This window comes from Somniosus microcephalus, chromosome 5, assembly GCF_052327205.1.
Source record: "Somniosus microcephalus isolate GS21.2 chromosome 5, FLI_Smic_1.0, whole genome shotgun sequence".
Taxonomy (NCBI): domain Eukaryota; kingdom Metazoa; phylum Chordata; class Chondrichthyes; order Squaliformes; family Somniosidae; genus Somniosus; species Somniosus microcephalus.
The window spans coordinates 127895338-127914879 of NC_140991.1; the positions used below are offsets into that span (position 1 = coordinate 127895338).

The 19542-nt window shown below is 44.8% G+C and overlaps 1 protein-coding gene across 4 annotated transcripts in view; it reads left to right on the forward strand.

Annotated features, from left to right (window-relative positions):
* invs (inversin) overlaps positions 1–19542 on the forward strand; it is a 425788-nt gene that overhangs the window by 241179 nt on the left and 165067 nt on the right. For all 4 annotated transcript variants that reach the window (XM_085988195.1, XM_085988194.1, XM_085988197.1 and 1 more), the window contains exon 12: positions 1509–2244. In XM_085988195.1, coding sequence (XP_085844321.1) covers positions 1509–2244 — 736 coding nt within the window. The remainder of the gene's footprint in view (positions 1–1508; positions 2245–19542) is intronic.

Here is a 19542-nt window from a genome sequence, read left to right on the forward strand (position 1 = left end):
AACACCTTGGTTAAGGATGCTAACACTGTTCTTAGTAGCAGGGCAAGGATCCATACTGATAATCCTGTTAATACTGGTATGCTACCTACGGCACCTAATCAGACGGATGGGGAGACAAGCCAATAACTTAGAATTAGCTAGAATAGTTAAGAGCAAGGTGTGAGAAGTCAATAAGGATATTTCCTTCTCAAAGAAGGGAATTTGTAAGAAACAGTTATTAGATTCATGGATGAAGTTTGACTCTTAGAACAGAAATTAAAACTGCAGTCAGGAATAAATGGGGGAAGTATCAGCAATGTCAAATAACAAACACTGAAAGGCCTGAAAGTGATAAGGGGATCGTAAAATGCAAGACAACACAGGGTGGTGGTACCATAGCTAGACAAAATGAAGCTGAAAAGTCATAAAATGTCCTTAAAGAAACGTAACAAAACATTCCTGAGAAAGGCCTCATCAGCCAGGCAGAAAGGGGCAGTGAGAAATGTCTTCCCGCACCACACTTGGATTATAGATGATTGACACTAAATAGATCACAGCCCACCAAAATAACTATAAGAATAGAGGGCTGAGAGAGGGAATCAGACAGTGAGGGGCGGAGGCTTCTTCGAGGTGGAAATCAATGCTGGCTCAGGCCTAACACCTTGACTAAGTTTAACCTCTGAGGTGGATCAATGCTGGCTTATGCCTAACACCTCCAACAGCTCGGGGCACGAATCAACAGAAGTGACTGATGCGCTGACTGCAGAGACTTGCTGACCCAAGACCTCCACGTTGCCTCATCAGACATCCAACCAACCATCCATCCGGTTGTGGCGTTCCGCTTCGGGAGTCGTAGATCGCTTTCTACTGTCACGGGTTGTATGTCTATTATACTCAGCTTAAACCATATGTAATATCTGATTATGCTTTAAAACTGTAGCTCTTTAATAAAAGCCTTACAACTTCTAAAGCCCTGTTGGGTAATCTGTGAGTGAGCCTGTGATCCTAATCTTACACTGGTGGATACATTTCACAAAACAATACTGTCCACAATTAAGCATAAATTAGTTCTAAATTTGCAATTTCACTTGGAGACCTCGGATGGCTGTTCTGAGATATAGAAATGCTACACGATGAAATGGGGGTAGACCTCTTCAGGTTAAGGTACATTGTTGGGACAGCGGGAGTTTTACTCGATATGTGGCCCATTCAATACTTGACCCGCAAGTGTTCGATGCTAACAGTAGGTGTTAAAAGTGGAAATGTGTTCTATTTCCCAGCACTGACATCCCTCACCTTGATGAACTTGAAATTCACCAAAAATACAAATTTGTTCAAATAAATTACTAAATTTTAGAACTTATGGATTGTTACCAATTTTTGCTTACACTATTAAGAACATAGCTTTTCTTGTAAGTAGGTGCAACTTCAATTGTCACAAAACAAGATATGTGTTTATTATTATTTATTAGATATTTTCTCTAAAATGTGCTACAAAAATAATTTTTATGTTTTTTTCACCATTCTAGAACTTATCAGGAAAAACTCCAAGAGCAATAATGTCAGTGATCAACAGCAGCTCAGTGAAGAAAGTGTTCCTGGTGAACTACACTCTTCCAGACAGCTCACTCCTTCAGAAAGAGGAGATGATAAGGCTGAGAGTGATAGAAGGGTCCCTGAAAGTATCAACAGACTCAATGGTAGTAAGTCAAAACCTGCTGGCTTTAGATCAGCCAGTATAACAAAAAAACTGGTGAAACAGCAGAGTGCATCTCCATTAGTTTGCAGCAAACATCATAAAATGAGATCTGAATCTTCCCACGAATATGAGGAGCCTGGGGCAGGACTAAAGTGCGGTCGATTCTCACCTGCTGGTTCAAGCCGACCTGGAAGCGCCAAACCTATGGTTGTAAACAGTATTGATAATGCTGGCCATACTGTGCAAACTGGCAGCCAGATCTCTGATATCATCACTCCTGTTTGGCATCCTCCGACCTCCCCAAAACCAAAACGTGTCAGTTCTACATCAACATTCCCAGCCAGTGGAAAACATAATAATACTATTGCACCTCAGAACAGAACTGGTATTTCTCGATCTCTTAGCACTGAAAACCGTTCATGCACCACCCTGAGTCATCAGAGTTCTGATATTCTCCTTATTCCTTTGGAAGTCCGAGTACAAATAGTGGAAAAGGAAAGATTGAGAAAAGAGCTTTTTCGGAAGAAGAATAGGGCAGCGACAGTTATTCAGAGGGCGTGGAAAAGGTAGGAACCCTCTGTTTATATTAAACTGCTATGTTGTAATGCTTCTATCTGTTTTCTCAACAACAACTTGCATTCATATAGTGCCTTTAACATAGAAAAATGTCACAAGGTGTTTCACAGTGGCATAATGAGACAAAAATGGGCACAGAATCAAAGATGGAATTACTAGGAGAGGTGACCAAAGGTTTGGTTAAAGAGGTGGGTTTTATGGAGGGTCTTAAATGAGGAGAGGGATAGTCGGAGGAGTTTAGAGAGGGAGTGCCTTAGCATGGGGCCTAGACAGCTGAAAGCATGAGCACCAATCATAGGGAAAAGGGAAGAGGGGATGTACAAGAGGCCAGAGTCAGAGGAATGGAGAGCTCATGGAGAAGGGGCTGTGGGGCTAGAGGACATTAATGAGATCGGGAGGGACGAGGCCATGAAGGGATTTAAACATGAGGATGAGAATTTTAAATTGGAGGCATTGGGGACTGGGAGCCAGTGTATGTCAGCAAGCACAGGTGTGATGGGTAAGCAGGACTTGGCTCAGGATAAGTTTACAGAGCATGGAGGATGGGAGGCCAGGCGAGCATTGGAATAGTCAAGTCTGGAAGTGACAAAGGCATTGATGAGATTTTCGGCAGCAGATGGGCTGAGACAGAGGTGGGCAATATTACACAGGTGGAAGTAGAGGGTCTTTGTGATAAAGAGAATATGGGGTTGAAAGCTTAGTTGAGGGTCTAATAGGAGGGAGAGGTTGCGAACAGTCTGGTTCAACCTAACTGGCCAGGGAGGGAGATGGAATCGGAGGCAAGGCTACAGAGTTTATGATGGGGCCCGTAGATGATGGCTTCTACCTTCCCAATATTTAACTGGAGCCAAAAATGGCAGCCCATTCAAGATTCTATGTTGGACAAGCAGTGTGACAGCTAAGAGGCCGTGGTAGTGGAGAAGTAGAACTGGGTGCTGTCAGTGTACATGTGGAAACTGACGCCATGTCCCTCATTAGAAATATTAGAACATGAAAGGCAACGAAGCTACATCTTGCCTTCAAAGAGTGCTCCCATGTGTTAGTTTGCAGCCCAATGTTTTCTTTTTTGTTTCCTTTATTTAGTTGTCTATCTCACAGGTCAAAGCAATGGCTGTAGACAGGCATGCATGCAGAGCAGATAGTGCAACTGGTCAAATTTAAATAGCGGGACAAAAAAATTGGAATTTGTATGGGGAAAAGAAATAGCATTGTACAAGAGCAGAAAATGTAGATAAGGGGGAAAAATGTTAAAGGGATTTTTTTTTGAATATTGCAAGTGTAGAAGGTGCCCAAGTTGTGACATTGATCATGTATGTGTGATTGAGCTGTAAGGTAAAGAAATTGGGAATAAAAGCCAGGAGAAGAAATCCAGCTTGCAGGCAAGGAGGAAAAGCAAGTCCTAATCCTGTAAGGCACAGATATTGCTTTCCTTGGGCTCTTGGACTGGATGCTCAAATTTTCAATGATTCTGCAAATAATTACAGCAAATTCCACCTTTATACTTGTGTCTACATTTTAGTTAAAATTAGTGAAGATAGGAATTTCACTCCTGTAATGGATTGCTTGTAAATCTTTGATTTTTGTCATTAATATTTCCTTGTGGGTAGTGCCTAACTTCAAATCCGGTTTTTAAGATATTTTTCCTCTAGCAGATATTTTAAGTTGATTTATAGAGGAAGTGATCTGACGATGATGATTTTCCAATCTCAACCCGTGTATGGGGTAGTGGAGAAGGAACTAGAACAACCAGAGTGAGAAGATTTTGAGAGTCAGTCAATTTTGGCAGTGCTTGTCTACCTCTTAGCAACTGGTTAGAGAGAAACATTGACAATAAAAGGAGGTGGCATGGGGAAAGTTTTCAAAATAGAGCAGGGAGAAATAAAAGTCAGCTCCCCAGAAAAATTAATTTTATCAGAGTGTTTTGTAATTTTCGAATGGTTATATTGAGTTCTGACTGTATGTTGTGAATGCTAATTTGTCATCTGTCATCTCAGTAATTTAATAATATTTAATAAGATTTTCTGCAAACTTGATGTGATCCTTAGTTGAATTGCTAGCTGTTAATGGGCATGTTGTGTGTCTGAGCAATTTTCATCACATCCATCGATGCATTCAGAAATTCTGAATTATCTCAGTAACTTTAAAAATGCTTTCACAGATTTTTCATTTATCTTGCTAAGTCGCTTTCTCTACTCTGATTTTGATTGTATTATCACATTGAAAACCATCTGTGGCTTTATTTTCGCAATTTGATAATTTTAAAAAGAATCCTTTCACAAATATAATTAAACTGAAAATTTTTGATCAGACTCTGAATTGTTTTCAAAGATCTTTCTACTCTGAATTATATTTGCTTTTCACCTCTCCTCACTGTACATACGTTTATACATTTTGATCTCACACCTCAATATATTTTAGGCATGTCATCACCAAACATGAAAGTGACTTCTTGTTAACGTGGATTCCATTTAAAAATGGGAGTTCTAATTATGAAACTAAAATGAAAGTTTGGAAATGTAAATACGTTGTAACAAATATCAACTAGAAATGCACACCAGAATTTTTGACAACTAAAAGACAACATTATTTCAGTGCTTTATTAAAGTGGCCAAATGCTTTCCTTGATTTGTAGCAATTTTTTTAAATTACAGTTGATTTTTAAAAATTTAGTAATGGATCTCCCATTGTGTTGCCCATGGTAAGCCAGGACAAAGTGAATATCCCTCAGTGCATTAGTGATGTTGTAGGTATAGATATGGAGACCTGCAGCTTCTGAACTCCCATCTAGTGGTAGAAGTGTGCAGGTGTGAAGGGAGGTGTCAGGAACAGCCTGCAGAATTGATCTCTAAAGAGAGAGAAAAAAATTGTCAAGCTGCCAAAATCAGACCCGAAAGATTAAAAGTAGATAATCATGGCAGGAAAATCATTCTAAAAGGCAATTAGAGGAAACAGGAAGCCCTAAGGGGTGGAAGCTGGGTCTTGTGTGATGGGAGGTACAAATAGCCTGCATAATCAATTTCTAAAGAGAGAAAAAACTGGTAGGTTGCTCAAAAAAAATCAGGAAAACTAAAAAATAGGTAATCGTGGCAGGAAAGCATTTTAAAAGGCATTCACAGTCAGCAGGAAGCCCTAGAGGATGGAAACCAAGTCCAGTAGGGAAGGGAGAGGTGGCGGGAATGGCCTGCAGAATCAATCTTCAAAAAAGAGAAAACCTGGTAGGATGCCAAAAACAGTCAAGAAACCTTAAAAACAGAAATCATGGTGGGAAAAGCTTTTTAAAAGGCACTGAGAGGCAGCAGGAAGCCCTAGATGCTGGAAAACAGATCCCAAAAGTCGTGGAAGCTGGCAGGAAAAACCTGCAGAATCAATCTCTCACTTAGAAAAGTTATATGAAATCATTTATTTAAACATTGAAAGGGAGGACTGAAGCAAGACAGGAAGAAAATAGTGAGTAGCTGTTCCAAACTCACTATTATCCAGGACGAAAGTTAGGAATGTTCCTGGAGCTGCGAGGCTGCCTGAATAGTCTTGCTGTAGGTTTAGGAATGAACATCTGAAGCTTATGAAGCATCATTTAGTGTTAGTGTGTAGCTATTGGAGTGACTGAGCATCACAGAAGTGACACACAAATAAGGAGTGTACAACATGCATAGCAAATTTAATATATTATAAATTTTTGCTTATTTTTGAATTTATTCTTCTTCCCTCTTTTCAGTAGCCTGCAAGCATTTATTAGTAAAGTTGTTTAGTTAGTTGTTAGAGGTTGTTGAGCGATTCCCTTGCTAGATTTTCCCTTCCTTTCCCTTTCTTTGACTGCTGTTTTCACAATTGAAGTAAAAACTTGCTATGTATGAGCAACATGTCTTCCGCCTTAAACAGGATGACAGATAGCTTAGCCATGGCCTTACAACGCGTCACTGGTCAGCACCAAGCTGCTCAAGCGCAGGGAGGTAGAAGTGATGTGCCGCTGGCCCAGGAGAAGGATGATGGCGAAAGGGGACGTGGAAGTGGGATCTCCACTCAAAGCGCTCCCATGCCCTAGAAATAGTAGATGCATTGCTGGTCATCTTCCAAAATTCTATAGACTCTGAAATAGTTCCCAGGGATTGGAGGGTAGCTAATGCAACCCCACTATTTAAAAAAAGGTGGTAGAGAGAAAACGGGGAATTATAGACCGGTAAGCCTGACATCGGTAGTGGGGAAAATGCTAGAGTTCATTATAAAAGATGTAATAGCAGAGCACTTGGACAAAGTCAACATGGATTTACAAAAGGTAAATCGTGCTTGACTAATCTACTGGAATTTTTTGAGGATGTAACTGGTAGAATAGATAAGGGAGAACCAGTGGATGTGGTGTATTTGGACTTTCAGAAGGCTTTCAATAAGGTCCCGCATAAGAGATTGGCATGCAAAGTTAAAGCACATGGGATTGGGGGTAAGGTACTGACTTGGATAGAGAACTGGTTGGCAGACAGGAAGCAAAAATTTGGAATAAACGGGTCTTTTTTCGAGTGGCAGGCAGTGACTAGTGGGGTACCGCAGGGATCGGTGCTAGGACCCCAGCTATTCACAATATATATAAACTAGCTGGGGGGGCCCCGGCGTTGCCAGGGCTGTTTTGGGCCGGGCGGTTTAAATCGAGTCCCAGGCTTTGGGGCCTGTCTGTCTGTCCCTGTGTGAATCTGCTGCCGGGCAACGTTTTAAATCGAGTCCCAGGCTTTGGGGCCTGTCTCTGTGTCCCTTTGTTAATCTGCTGCCGGGCAACATTTCTACCTTTTTAATAGCTTCAAAGATGAAAGTGAAAGTACTTATAAAACATTTTTGGTAAATGTGATGTTATTTTTAAAAGAGATACTAACTTTTTCGAAGCTGGATTAGCAGATTTTGAGCTGGAAGTAGTGAAGCAATGGCTGCCCGATGCCTGAGTTGAAAAGCATTAGTCCCACCCACAGACACAGTGATTGGCCAACCATCAGGCGACTGAACTGTAGGATTGGTCAATCGTGACGGCACAGGATTAGTCGACCTTGACGTCAGTCAATCAATGCTATTAGCAGATAATGAGTTTAACTTTGAAGGTTTTTTGCATAACGCGCGAACAATTTTAGTCCGACCGAAAAGTAAATACGCTTATGATGGTTCTGGAATCGTCAGCTTTCTTTCGACGTAATGCACGTGTAGGTACGCTCTATAACTTTCGAGTTTATTCAAGACAGACAGACAGATGGAATGACAGACAGAAGTATCCTTTTATATATATAGATGATCTAGACGAGGGAACTAGATGTAATATCTCCAAGTTTGCAGACGACACAAAGCTGAGTGGGCGTGTGTGCTGTGAGGAGGATGCAGAGAAACTCCAGTATGATTTGGACAGGTTGGGTGATTGGGCAGAAGCATGGCAGATGCAGTATAATGTGGATAAATGCGAGGTTATCCACTTTGGTGGCAAAAACAGGAAGACAGATTATTATCTGAACGGCAATAAATTGGGAAAAGGGGAAGTGCAACGAGACCTGGGTGTTCTTGTGCACCAGTCGCTGAAGGTAAGCATGCAGGTGCAGCAGGCGGTTAAGAAGGCAAATGGTATGTTGGCCTTCATAGCAAGAAGATTCGAGTACAGGAACAAGGATGTCTTGCTGCAGTTGTACAGGACCTTGGTGAGACCACACCTTGAGTATTGTGTGCAGTTTTGGTTGCCTTATCTGAGGAAGGATGTTCTTGCCATGGAGGGAGTGCAACGAAGATTCACCAGACTGATACCTGGGATGGCAGGAATGACGTGTGAAGAGAGGTTGGGTCGATTAGGCTTATATTCGCTAGAGATTAGAAGAATGAGAGGGTATCTCATTGAAACTTATAAAATTCTAACAGGACTAGACAGACTAGATGCAGGAAGGATGTTCCCAATGGTCGGGGAGTCCAGAACCAGGGGTCACAGCCTAAGGATAAGGGGTAAGCCATTTAGGACTGAGATGAGGAGGAATTACTTCACCCAGAGAGTGGTGAACCTGTGGAATTCTCTACCACAGAAGGCAATAGAAGCCAATTCATTAAATATATTCAAGAAGGAGTTAGATATATTTCTTAAGGCTAAAGGGATCAAGGGATATGGGGAGAAAGCAGGGACAGGGTACTGAGTTTGAATGATCAGCCATGATCTCATTAAATGGCGGAACAGGCTCGAGGGGCCGAATGGCCTACTCCTGCTCCTATCTTCTATGTTTCTATGTCTTACCCATTGCCCCCCTACCCCGCCCGCCCCCGCAACCAGTATATGACAAGCTGCCTCTTCTCCCAGTGGCTGATTATGCCCCTGCACAGATGCAGATGGAGCAGTCTTTTGCAGGGTCCTCACGAGCGCCAACACCCAGAGGTCGTCGGTCAAGAGCATCTCAGAGCAGGGATCTCAGCAGCCTGCCTCTGCCTCAGCTGAAGCCACAGGGGTTACACCATGTAGAAGCAGTAGGAAAAGAGAAGGATAAACATTGTAGTTCACCAAGGGTATCCACATGGGTATTTGTGAAAATGTTGTGTTACTAAGTTTCCTTTTTTTAATCAAATCACATAAAATGTATTAATTTGCACTATTTTCCTGTGTTGCCCATTCTTGGTTGCCGAGTGGCAACTCGGCTTTTCAGTTGCTTGTTGATGAATGTGCAGACATGACTTGACGGGGACCAATTGGTGGATGTGCAACAGGTGGATGGTTGGTTACATGACTGCTATGTGTCAGTGGGGGAGGGGGCGGGAGGGGCTGGGGGATGTGATAGTTACTTCGGTCCAAGGTGAGTGACTAACTGAACCTTACAGCTATTAAGGAATTTTTAGCATCCGGACCAGTAATGTGAGTGGCTGGTCTGGCGTTGGGTGCCCCATCTTCATATTACTCCTCTCCATTGTAATTCTCATCGGATGATGTGCGTTCTGCACCTTGTTCCTCCTGCAGCTCCAGTCCTCGCTGCTGTGCAATGTTGTGCAGAGCGCAGCACACCACGATCATTCTAGAGATCCTGGCTGGCGAGTACTGAAGGGCGCCTCCAGATCTGTCCAGGCATCTTGTGCATGCTGATGGCTTGCTCGATGACACATCTGATTGTCATATGGCTGTCATTGTAGCGCACTTGAGGTTCATTGCTGGGGTCCCTCAGAGGTGTCATCAGCCAGGTTTGAAGGGGGTATCCATTGTGGTCTAGCAGCCAGCCCTTAAGGGTACAAACAGGTCAGGGATGTTGGAATGACACAGTAATGACGCAGTATGAAAGCATCATGGCAGCTCCCACGGAATCTAGCGCAGACCTGCAAGAACCTTTTCTTGTGAACATAAGAAATAGGAGCAGGAGTAGGCATTTGTCCCTTCGAGCCTCCTCCGCCATTCAATAAGATCATGGCTGATCTTCTACCTCATCTGCACCTTCCCGCACTATCCCCATATCCCTTGATTCTCTTAGTATCCAAAAATCTACCCATCGCTGTCTTGAATATACTCAACAACTCAGCATCCACAGCTCTCTGGGTAGAAGAAACACAACCACTTGAGTGCAGAGACTTCTCCTCATCTCAGTCCGAAATGGCTAACCCCTTATTCTGAGACTGTGACCCCCCCTAATTCTAGACTCCCTAGCCAAGGGAAACATCCTTGCAGCATCTACCCGGTCAAGCCCCTTAAGAATTTTATATGTTTCAATGAGATTACCTCTAATTCTTCTAAACTCTAGGGAATATAAGCCTAGACTACTCAATCTCTCCTCATAGGACAATCTCCTCATCCCAGAAATCAGTCTAGTGAACCTTCGTGGCACTCCCTCTAAGGCAAGTATATCCTTCCTTAGCTAAGGAGACCAAAACTGTGCATAGTACTCTAGGTGTGGTCTCACCAAGGCCCAATATAATTGCAGTAAGACTTATTTACTCTTCTACTCCAATCCTTCTGTAATAAAAGGCCAACATACCATTTGCTTTCCTAATTGTTTGCTGTACCTGCATGTTAACTTTCAGTGATTCGTGTACCAGGATGCCCAGGCCCCTCTGAAAACCAACATTTCCCAATCTCTCACCATATAAAACGTATTCTGCTTTTTTATTTTTATTTTACATTTCTCCACATTATATTCCATCTGCCATGTTCTTGCCCACTCACTTAACCTGTCTATATCCCTTTAGAAACATAGAAAAATAGGAGCAGGAGTAGGCCATTCGGCCCTTTGAGCCTGCTCTGCCATTCAGTATGATTATGGCTGATCCTCTATCTCAATACCATATTCCCACTCTCTCTCCATACCCCTGGATGCCTTTTGTGTCTAGAAATCTATCTATCTCCTTCTTAAATATATTCAGTGACTTGGCCTCCACAGCCTTCTGTGGTAGAGAATTCCACAGGTTCACCACCCTCTGAGTGAAGAAATTTCTCCTCATCTCAGTCCTAAATGTCCTATCCCGTATCTTGAGACTGTGAGCCCTCATTCTAGACTCCCCAGCCAGGGGAAACATCCTCCCTGCATCCAGACTGTCTAGCCCCTTTGCATCCTCCTCACAACTTAACTTTCCCACCTGGCTTTGTGTCGTCAGCAAACTTGGATACAATACACTCTGTCCACTTATCTAAGTCATTGATATAGATTATAAATAGTTGAGGCCCAAGCACTGATCCTTGCGGTACCCCACTAGTTATAGCCTGCCAAACTGAAAATGACCTATTTATTCCTACTCTCTGTTTTCTGTCCTTTAACCAATCCTCAGTCCATACTAATATATTACCCCCAATCCTTTAATCTACATATAGGCTGGGCAAACCAAATTTGCAGTAATAGTGTGGAGGACGAATTCATGGAATGTATGCAAGATAGTTTTCTAGATCAGTATGTTGAGGAACCAACTAGGGAACAGGCTATTGTAGATCTAGTATTGTGCCTGAGAAAGGGTTAATTAATAACTTTGCAATAAAGGAGTCTTTAGGGATGAGTGATCATAATATGATAGAATTTTATATTGAGTTTGAAAGTGATTTAGTTAAATCCGAAGCTAGGGTCTTAAATCTAAACAAAGCAAACTACGTAGGTATGAGGGGAGAGTTGGCGAAGGTAGATTGGGAAACTACATTAAAAGGTATGACGCTACACAAGCAATGGCTAGCATTTAAAGAATTAATACATAATTTACAACAAATATACATTCCTTTAAGGCACAAAAACCGCACAGGAAAATGGTCAAACCGTGGCTAACAAGAGAAGTTAAAGATAGTATTAGATCAAAGGAAGAGGCTTATAATGTTGCCAAAAAGATCAGTAAACCTGAGGATTAGGAGGGTTTTAGAATACAGCAAAGAAGGACCAAGAAATTGATAAAGAAAGGGAAAATACATACATAGATACATAGAGATAGGAACAGGAGTAGGCCATTCGGCCCTTCGAGCCTGCTCCGCCATTCAATGAGATCATGGCTGATCTTCGTCTGAGATCATAGCTGATCTTACCAGTTCAGTACCCCGTCCCCGCCTTTTCTCCGTAACCCTTAATCCCCTTAGCCTTCAGAAATATATCCAATTCTCTCTTGAAAATATTTATTGAATTAGCCTTCACAGCCCTCTGTGGCAGGGAATTCCATAGGCTCACCACTCTTTGAGTGAAGAAATTCTTCCTCATCTCTGTTTTAAATGATTTGCCCGCTATTTTTAGACTGTGGCCCCTGGTTCTGTGCTCCCCGGCCATTGGAAACATTCTCTCTGAATTCAGCCTGTCCAGGCCTGCCATAATTTTATATGTTTCGATGAGATCCCCTCTCAATCTTCTAAACTCCAGTGAGTACAAGCCCAAACTATTTAATCTCTCTTCGTAGGTCATTCCCGCCATTCCAGGTATCAGCCTGGTGAATCGCCGTTGCACTCTTTCCATGGCAAGAACATCCTTCCGCAGATGGGGCGACCAAAACTGTACACAATACTCCAGATGCGGTCTCACCAGCACCTTGTACAGCTGTAGTAAGGTATCCCTATTCCTATACTCGAACCCCCTTGATATGAAGGCCAACATACCATTTGCCTTCTTAATCGCCTGTTGCACCTGCATGCTCTCCTTCAGTGACTGGTGCACAAGAACACCCAGGTCCCTCTGCACTTCCCCATCTCCCAATCTATTGCCATTTAGATAATAATCTACCCTCCTGTTTTTACCCCCAAAGTGGATAACCTCGCATTTATCCACATTATAGTGCATCTGCCACGTATCCGCCCATTCCCCCAACCTGTCCAAATCACACTGTAGCCTCCTGACATCCTCATCAGAGCCCACCCCTCCTCCTAGTTTAGTGTCGTCAGCGAATTTGGAAATATTGCATCCAATTCCCTGATCCAGATCATTTATATATATTGTGAACAGCTGGGGTCCCAGGACAGATCCTTGCGGCACCCCGCTGGTCACTGCCTGCCACTCCGAAAACGAGCCGTTTATTCCAACTCTCTGTTTTCTATCCGCCAGCCAGTTCTCTATCCACGTTAATACTTTGCCCCCAATCCCATGAGCCTTAATTTTGCATGATAATCTTTTGTGTGGAACCTTATCGAAGGCTTTCTGGAAGTCAAGGTACACCACATCCACTGGCTCTCCCCCATCTATTCTACCAGTTACCTCCTCAAAAAATTCCAGCAGATTAGTCAAACACGATTTACCCTTTGTAAATCCATGTTGACTCTGTCCGATCCTTTCCCCATTTGTCAAGTGCTCCGCTATTTTATCCTTAATAATGGACTCTAGCATTTTGCCCACAACCGATGTAAGGCTTACTGGTCTATAATTCCCTGCTTTCTCTCTACCCCCCTTTTTAAATATTGGGGTAACATTAGCTACCCTCCAATCCACGGGTACTGTTCCCGAGTCAATGGAGTTCCGGAAGATGATCCTTAGAGCATCTGCTATCTCCAGGGCCACCTCCTTAAGTACCCTAGGATGTAGTTTATCAGGCCCTGGGGATTTGTCAGCCTTCAGTCCCCTCAACTTACCCAACACCATATCCCTAGAGATACTAATTTCTGTCAGCTCCTCCCTCTCATTAGTCCCTATGTTTGCCGATATTCCTGGGAGGTTATTTGTGTCCTCCTTTGTGAATACAGAACCAAAGTATGAGTTTAATTGGTCTGCCATTTCCTTATTCTCCATTATATATTCTCCCGAATCGGACTGCAAGGGACCGACTTGGGATTTTACCAGTCTTTTCCTCCTGATATACCGATAAAAGCTTTTGCAGTCTGTCTTTATGTTTGCTGCAAGTTTACTTTCGTATTCTATTTTCCCTTCCTGATTAATCCCTTTGTCCTCTTTTGCTGTATCCTGTACTGCCCCCAATCTTCCGGTCTGGTGCTTTTTTTTGCCAGTTGATATGCCCTTTTTTTTGATTTTATGCTGTCCCTAATTTCCCTCGTTATCCACGGTTGAGTCACCTTTTTAGGTTTATTTTTATGCCAAACCGGTATAAACATGTTCTGGAATTCTTCCATTCTATCTTTGAATGCTTGCCATTGTCTATCCACTGTCAATCCCCCCAGAAACACCACCCAATCAATCTTACCCAATTCCCGTCTCATACCCTCGTAATTCCCTTTATTTAAGTTCTGGACCTTAGTCTCTGATTCAATTTCCTCACTCTCCATCTCGACTGAGAGCTCGATCATATTATGATCGCTCTGACCCAAGGGGCCTCGTACAAGAAGATTGCTGATAAGTCCCTTCTCATTGCACAATACCCAGTCTAAAATGGCCTGATCTCGAGTCGGCTCCTCGACATATTGGTCCAGATAACCGTCCCGAAAACATTCCAGGAATTCCTCCTCCTCAGAATTTTTACTAATTTGGGTAGTCCAATCAATATGTAAATTAAAGTCACCCATGATGACAGCTGTGCTCTTATCGCACGCTTCTCTAATTTCCCTTTTTATGCCTTCCCTCACCTCCATATTACTATTTGGAGGCCTATATATCACACCCACTAACGTTTTCCTCCCCTTGCTATTTCTCATTTCTACCCATACAGATTCCGTTTCATCCGAGTTAATATCCTTCCTTTCCATTGCATTAATCCCCTCCTTTACCAGCAATGCTACCCCACCTCCCCTACCTTTTTGCCGATCCTTCCTAAATATTGTATATCCCTGGATGTTAAGTTCCCAGCCTTGCCCACCCTGCAGCCACGTTTCTGTAATCCCAATCAAATCATACTTGTTTACCTCTATTTCCACAACTAATTCATCCACCTTGTTCCTAATGCTTCTAGCATTAAGATACAAAGCCTTCAGGCTTGCTTTTTTCACACTCTCATTATGAATTAGTTTGGCCCTTTGTGTTTCTCTCCTTTGCTTATTGCTTCTCACCTTTCTACCATCTATTTCTGACTTCATATGACTTCCCTCTTTTCCACTACCTAGGTTCCCATCCCCCTGCCAAATTAGTTTAAATCCTCCCGAACCGCCCTAGAAAATATTACCCCGAGGACATCGGCTCCCTCACAGTTCAGGTGTAGACCGTCCCCTTGGTACAGGTATAGAATGAGAGTAAACTAGCGAGAGACATAAAAACAGACTGTAAAGCTTCTATAGGTATGTAAAAAGGAAAAGATTAGCAAAAGTAAATGTGGGTCCCTTAAAGGCTGAGACAGGAGAAATTATAATGGGGAATAAGGAAATGGCAGCGAAATTAAACAAAGATGTGCGGGTTAGGTTGATTGGCTATGATAAATTGACCCTTAGTGTTAGGGGGATTAAATACGTGGGGTTACGGGGATAGGGTGGGATATGTGTAGGGGTTACGGGGATCGGGTGGGATATGTGTCGGTGCAGGCTCGATGGGCCGAAATGGCCTCTATCTGCACTGTGGGGTTTCTGTGATTCTGTGAAATACTTTTGGCTGGATTTTGCCAGGTCTGAGGAGGTGGGTTTGGAGGTGTGTGAGTTGTTAAAATTGCAATAAATGGCGGATCCGATCCTGCCTCTGAGCAATTTTCCCACAATCGGGGTTTCAGACCCCATTTCCATCCCGCCTTCAAGAGGCGGTATAGGCCCTTAAGACAGTTAACCAGTTAAGTGCCTGTATAATCCCATTTTGAGAGGCCTTTCTGAATTTAACACATTTCCCCCGTGCTGCACGTCTCCTCTGGAACACGCCAGTTAATCCTGGCGGCCTCACAAGTGGATTGCTTACTAACAGCTGCAGCATCACCATTAAAAAGGAGTTTTCAGCAATCTTCATTTGCAGGTGGCAGAACTTTGTTGTATCAGGTCTGGGGGAACTTTTAGCGGCCTACTCATTGTTGTGGAAGTTTGGAGTCTGAGACCCATCTCCAGTGTGACCTCCTGGGAAACCCCTCTCCCCACCTTGACTGAGCGCTTCCTCAACTGAGGTATATACCAGAAGAATGGGAACCATTTATTTCCTTTCCTCCTGGATGTCGGATTCGGACAAAAATCAGCCGCGGCAGCAGCAGAACCCTGAACAATAACAGCAGCAACTGCAGGAGCAACAGCAGGAGCGCCAAGCTGCTGCTCACCCACCTGAAGCTGCACAGGCCAGAAGGCGCCAGCGCATGGAAGCACGTCGCTGCAGAAGATACCCCCAAAACAGGGTTTACAGACAGAGGATGAGCTGGCAAAGGAGGCTGAGACTTTTGCGAGAGGCAGTGGGTGACATTTGCGCAATGCTGCAGCAAGACCTGCAGCCCAGAGGAGCGGGTGGACACCCCTTACCAGTGGCTGTGAAAGTCACCACCGCACTCAAAATTTTGCTTCAAGCTCATTCCAGGGATCAACAGCAGACATCAGTGGCATCTCCCAGGCGGCCGCACACACTTGTATCACGCAGGTAACCGATGCCCTCTTTGCCATCACGCACAATTACATCAACTTCTCCAAGGATCATGCAAGTGTAACTGCGCATGCGGTTGGGTTTGCGAATCTGGCAGGCTTTCCAAGGGTGCAGGGCGTCGTTGACTGCACACATGTGGCCCTTAAGGCACTCCATCACAATCCAGGTATTTTTGTCAACCGCAAGGGCTTCCACTCCCTAACCGTGCAGCTAGTGTGTGACCACAAGAAGGGGATTTTGCATGTTTGCGCCAAGTGCCCTGGCAGTTGCTATGATTCCTTCATCCTGCGCCAGTCTGGTGTGCCTCCGCTCTACAGTCCGCCAGACCAACTTTTCGGATGGCTACTCGGAGACAAGGGCTATCCCCTTAAGACGTGGCTAATGACGTCGTTGAGGAGCCCATCCAACGAAGCTCAGGAGCGCTACAACTGCAGCCACATTTCCACCAGATCCATAATCGAGCAAACAATCAGCTTGCTGAAGGTGCGATTCAGATGCCTTGATGGATCAGGTGGAGGCCTGCAGTACTCAGCAGCCAGGGTCTCCAGAATCGTCGTGGTCTGCTGTGCACTTCACAACATGGCACAGCATCGTGGCTTGCAGCTGGCTGAGGTACAAGTGGCCTATCGCATAGCCTCCTCAGATGAGGAGGAGGAGGAGGAGAGCAACAAAGAACAGCTTGCAGAGGTGCATCAACCAGCAGCAGCACATTGCTGCCGGGGATGCAAGGGACGCACACATCTTGGCCGGATTTGCTTAGCCTTCCCAATCAAACACTTTTGCCTCGCACCTTCTTACCAGAGCATCGACAATGGACAAGAACCTGCGGATTCCTATCACTCTGACCGCCATACTGACAATTGTAAGCCCTCAATGTGGAAGTCCCATTTGCGAAATGACACAGTCCACAACTTCAACAGTTTGCCATCAAATTTTTTTATCATCACAATTCGTGGATGACTTTTCAAAATGAAACACAGCAGAACACCCAAGTGATTACCCTTGTGACTACTTGTACATTATATTTGTCTTATGCGTGCTGCTACGTGGTGCTTCCCCTGTCACTTCAGCAGATGTGGAGGCCCCTTTCTCACTTTCTTGCTGCTCCTGCCTCGACACCTTTGGTGGGCGTCCTCTGGGGTTGCGAGCCTGTGAGGGCTCGGCAACCGTCTGCTGCTCCTGCGGCTGTGCAGGGGCTGAGACGCCCATCTCAGTTGGGTGAGGACTCTGGTGGGGCTCTAACCGAGGGCTCTGCAGTGGCATGGTCGTGTGAGCACTTGGAGAGGAGCCCCCACTTCCTTGTTCTCTGCCACCAACATCCCTCTCATGGGTCAGCCCCACTTCAGAGCTAGCAAGTGGCTTGACAGCACCTTGCTGCACTTCAGGGGGGCCATGAGGATTCGTTTCTGCACTGGAAGTCCTACTCCAGAGGACTTCCATGAAGATCTGGTTTCTCTGTGCAATAGCTGACCATCGCTGCTCAAGAGATGTCAGTCTATTCTGAACAATGACCATGTTTTCAAGACCCTGGAGACTAAGCTCCTCCATGGCCATAGCCATCCTCTCCTCTACCGTTGCCATTCTCTTCTCTACAGTAGCCAACCTTACCACGAAGGTAGCCATCCTTTCCACAGAGGATGCCATCCTTTCCATGGTGATGCGTTCATGCGCGAATGCCTCCACAGAGGCTCTGCTCATGTTAGCGATGGACTCCTCCAATCACTCCACAATCGCAGTGACCCTGGAGACAAAACCTGCCAGAGGCTCCTACACCTGTTCCTGGAGTTGCAGCACCACTCTCTTGGATGGACCCGGAGGCACAGGGTCGACATGCAGCAGAGCTGAGCTGGGAGAGTCCTGCGCCCTCCGACAAGGACTCTCCACTGCTGTCCCTGTCTCCACCATCTGCTGATGCTCACTTGTGAGCTGTGATACACCAGGTGACAAGACTACTCTATCTTGCGAATATCCCACCGAGGTGTGAGTTTCTGCGCTGGTGCTGGGTGTGCTTAATTCTGCTGACGCTGCACCATCAGAGGTTGCAGCTTCCTCTGAGGAGTCTTCTGGCTCAGGCTGTTCCTCCTGGACAGTGGGGAGGGGGGCTGTTGATGGTCCTGTGGGGGAGTAAAGGAAAGAGTTAGACATGTGAGATAAATGTTGCATGCACATTGAAGCATCATAATCCATATCAGTCACTCATGCAGTGTCAATGAGAGAGATGCAAAACTATTGTGTCACCAGCTTGCTGTGGTGCGCCATCTGTCCGTCCCCCACTTGCGCATCCTGCTCCACACCCACGATCTCCAGGGCCGCCTCCTCTGCAGTGGTGAGCTGGGCTACTGAGGGTGGCCTCCTCCTGTCCTTGCCCTCTCCCTCTTATTGTGGGCTCTCTTTTCCTGCAATGAGAGACACAAGTGGAGTTTGAGTGAGAATGAAGGAGTGAGTGTAGAGAATCCATAGCATAGATGCTTAGAAGGACACAAAGATGCAGTGAAGTCCCAAGACCAAGGGCCCTCCCTGTGTGTTGTAAGTTTTTGTAATAGCATCGCAGTGATAGGGAGTGTGAGGGCTGCATAGTCGATGGGGAGCAGATTGAGGGTCATGGGGATGGAATACTCATTTTTCCTTTGCGGAGAAGGTCATGAAACCTCTTCCTGCACTGCAGCCAGGTTCTGCTGCACATTGAAATCGCATTCACCTCCTGTGCCACTTGCAGCCACACAGCTTCGGTCTGTTGTGGAGGCTTTTTCCTTCCTGAGGAAGGATGGAGTACTTCCTTATTTGCTCTTGCTCCCTCCACCAGAGCTTGGAGAGAGGAAGCCTCATCGAATCTGGGTGCACACTTTGGTCTGGTGCTTGACATAGTTGCAGTAGGAATCCCTCAGAAGTATGTTGATAAAGTTGTAAGGCTGAAAAAGAACCAAGGCTGCTTGTAGGCCTTAAATGCAGCTGCATAGATGATGTCATCGGAGTCGAGTTTTAGTATTAAAAGACTCATTGGGCCAGGGGTTCCCACACGCTGGAAATCAAGTGCCTAATTAGGGCAAAATTGCACTTTTGTCCCGCCTCACATCGGAGGCGGGGTCCTGACACGCCGACCACCTGACACGCCCCCAGCCCACCCCCAGTGACAAAATCCAGCCCTTTGTGTCTGTTTTCACGGAAGAAGACGCAAAAAACTTCCTGGAAATAGTGGAGAACCAAGGGTCTAGCGAGAATGAGAAACTGAAAGAAATTAGTATTAGTAAAATAATGGTACTGGAGAAATTAATGGGACTGAAAGCCGATAAATCCCCTAGCCCGGATGGCCTACATCCTAGGGTTTTGAAAGAAGTGGCTACAGAGATAGTTGGCTGTCATTTTCCAAAATTCCATAGATTCTAGAACGGTTCCCACGGATTGGAAGGTAGCAAACGTAATCCCACTATTTAAGAAAGGAGGGAG